Source organism: Babylonia areolata, chromosome 1 (genome assembly GCF_041734735.1).
Source record: "Babylonia areolata isolate BAREFJ2019XMU chromosome 1, ASM4173473v1, whole genome shotgun sequence".
NCBI lineage: Eukaryota > Metazoa > Mollusca > Gastropoda > Neogastropoda > Buccinidae > Babylonia > Babylonia areolata.
In genome coordinates this window covers 25,901,639-25,903,751 of record NC_134876.1, presented here as the reverse complement: position 1 = coordinate 25,903,751, position 2,113 = coordinate 25,901,639, and the positions used below count along the sequence as shown (strand labels likewise).

Sequence of the window (2,113 nt, the reverse complement as noted above, 5' to 3'; positions counted from 1 at the left end):
CCGGGGAGCCACTGCCTTCCGTGTCTCCGTCTCTCTCAATGCATATATATATATATATATATATATATATATATATATATATATATATATACACCTCACACACACACACACACACACACACACACAACACAACACAACACAGCACTACAAAACACCTTTCCCAAACACCAGCCAAAACGATGACGACGATGTTGATGACGATGACGACACGACGATGACGATGATGACGACGACGACGATGATGATGACGACTATAATGATGACAATGACGACGATGATGATGACGATGACGATGATAATGACGATGACGACGATGTTGACGATGACGATGTTGATGATGGCGGTGATGATGACGGTGATGACAATGACGACGATGAAGATGATAACGATGATGACCATGATGATAATACCGATGATGTTGACGATGACGATGATGATGATGACAATAACGATGATGATGATGTTGACGATGATGATGATGACGATGACGATGTTGACGATGACGCCTGTTCCCTAACAGCCCAGACGGCCGACGCTTTCTGCTCCTCCCCTTCGGCCCGACAGAGCGGGGACGGCGCCTACCGGGACCCTGCCCACTGCGGCCGCTACTTCCTGTGTCAGGCGGGGCGGGGCACGGCGGGCACGTGCCCTAACGGCCTGGCCTTCAACCCCTCCTTCGCCCTGTGCCAGGACCCCTACTTCATCCCCGCCTGTCGCCCCCTGCAGGGTTAGCAGAGAGGAGAGGGTGTTGTGTCGTGTTGTGTTGTGTTGTGTCGTGTTGTCTCCCCGCCTGTCGCCCCCTGCAGGGTTACCAGAGAGGAGAGAGTGTTGTGTCGTGTCGTGTCGTGTCGTGTCGTGTTGTGTCGTGTTGTGTCGTGTCGTGTTGTGTCGTGTTGTGTTGTGTCGTGTTGTGTTGTGTCGTGTTGTCTCCCCGCCTGTCGCCCCCTGCAAGGTTAGCAGAAAGGAGAGGGTGTTGTGGTGTGTTGTGTTGTGTTGTGTTGTGTTGTGTCCCCGCCTGTCGCCCCCTGCAGGGTTACCAGAGAGGAGAGAGTGTTGTGTCGTGTCGTGTCGTGTCGTGTCGTGTTGTGTCGTGTTGTGTCGTGTCGTGTTGTGTCGTGTTGTGTTGTGTCGTGTTGTGTTGTGTCGTGTTGTCTCCCCGCCTGTCGCCCCCTGCAAGGTTAGCAGAAAGGAGAGGGTGTTGTGGTGTGTTGTGTTGTGTTGTGTTGTGTCCCCGCCTGTCGCCCCATGCAGGGTTAGCAGAGAGGGTGTCGTGTCGTGTTGTGTCGTGTTGTGTCGCGTCGTGTCGCGTCGTGTCGTGTCGTGTCGTGTCGTGTCGTGTCGTGTTGTGTTGTGTTGTGTCCCCGCCTGTCGCCCCCTGCAGGGTTAGCAGAAAGGAGAGGGTGTTGTGTTGTGTTGTGTTGTGTTGTGTTGTGTTGTGTTGTGTTGCGTCGTGTCGTGTCGTGTCGTGTCGTGTCGTGTCGTGTCCCCGCCTGTCGCCCCCTGCAGGGTTAGCAGAGAGGAGAGGGTGTTGTGTTGTGTCGTGTCGTGTCGTGTTGTGCTGTGTTTTGTTGTGCTGTGTTGTGTTGTGTTGTGTCATGTTGTGTCCCCGCCTGTCGCCCCCTGCAGGGTTAGCAGAGAGGAGAGGGTGTCGTGTCGTGTCGTGTTGTGTTGTGTTGTGTTGTGTTGTGTTGTGTTGTGTTGTGTCGTGTCGTGTCGTGTTGTGTTGTGTCGTGTTGTGTCGTGTTGTGTTGTGTTCTGTTGTGTTGTGTTGTGTCGCGTCGTGTTGTGTTGTGTCGTGTTGTGTCCCCGCCTGTCGCCCCCTGCAGGGGGGTGTGTTTCTTTCCTTTTCCTCTCTTGGCGTTCGGATGCCTTGTTACAATAACAATTCTTTGCATCGGAGTCTCAAGATGTTTTTGTTGATTTTTTCTTTCTTTCCTTTCTTCCTTTATTCCTTTTTATCTTCTTTCTTTTTACTTTTTTTTCTTTCTTTCCTTCTTTCATCATTTTTATTCATTTATTATTTTATTATTTTTCTTCTGTTTATAGAACTTACGCTGTTCAATGATTTCTGAAAAGTCTTCGATATCCCTTCTTCTTCTTCTTCTTCTTCTTC

The 2,113-nt window shown here is 50.7% G+C and overlaps 1 protein-coding gene across 1 annotated transcript in view; it reads left to right on the top strand.

The window, feature by feature from the left end:
* The window catches only part of LOC143281068 (chitinase-3-like protein 1), a 37,512-nt gene extending 36,748 nt beyond the window's left edge, over positions 1–764 (top strand). Inside the window, exon 15 of the mRNA XM_076585992.1 lies at positions 521–764. Coding sequence (XP_076442107.1) covers positions 521–732 — 212 coding nt within the window. The 3' untranslated portion in view covers positions 733–764. The remainder of the gene's footprint in view (positions 1–520) is intronic.
* The last annotated feature ends 1,349 nt before the right edge of the window (positions 765–2,113 follow it).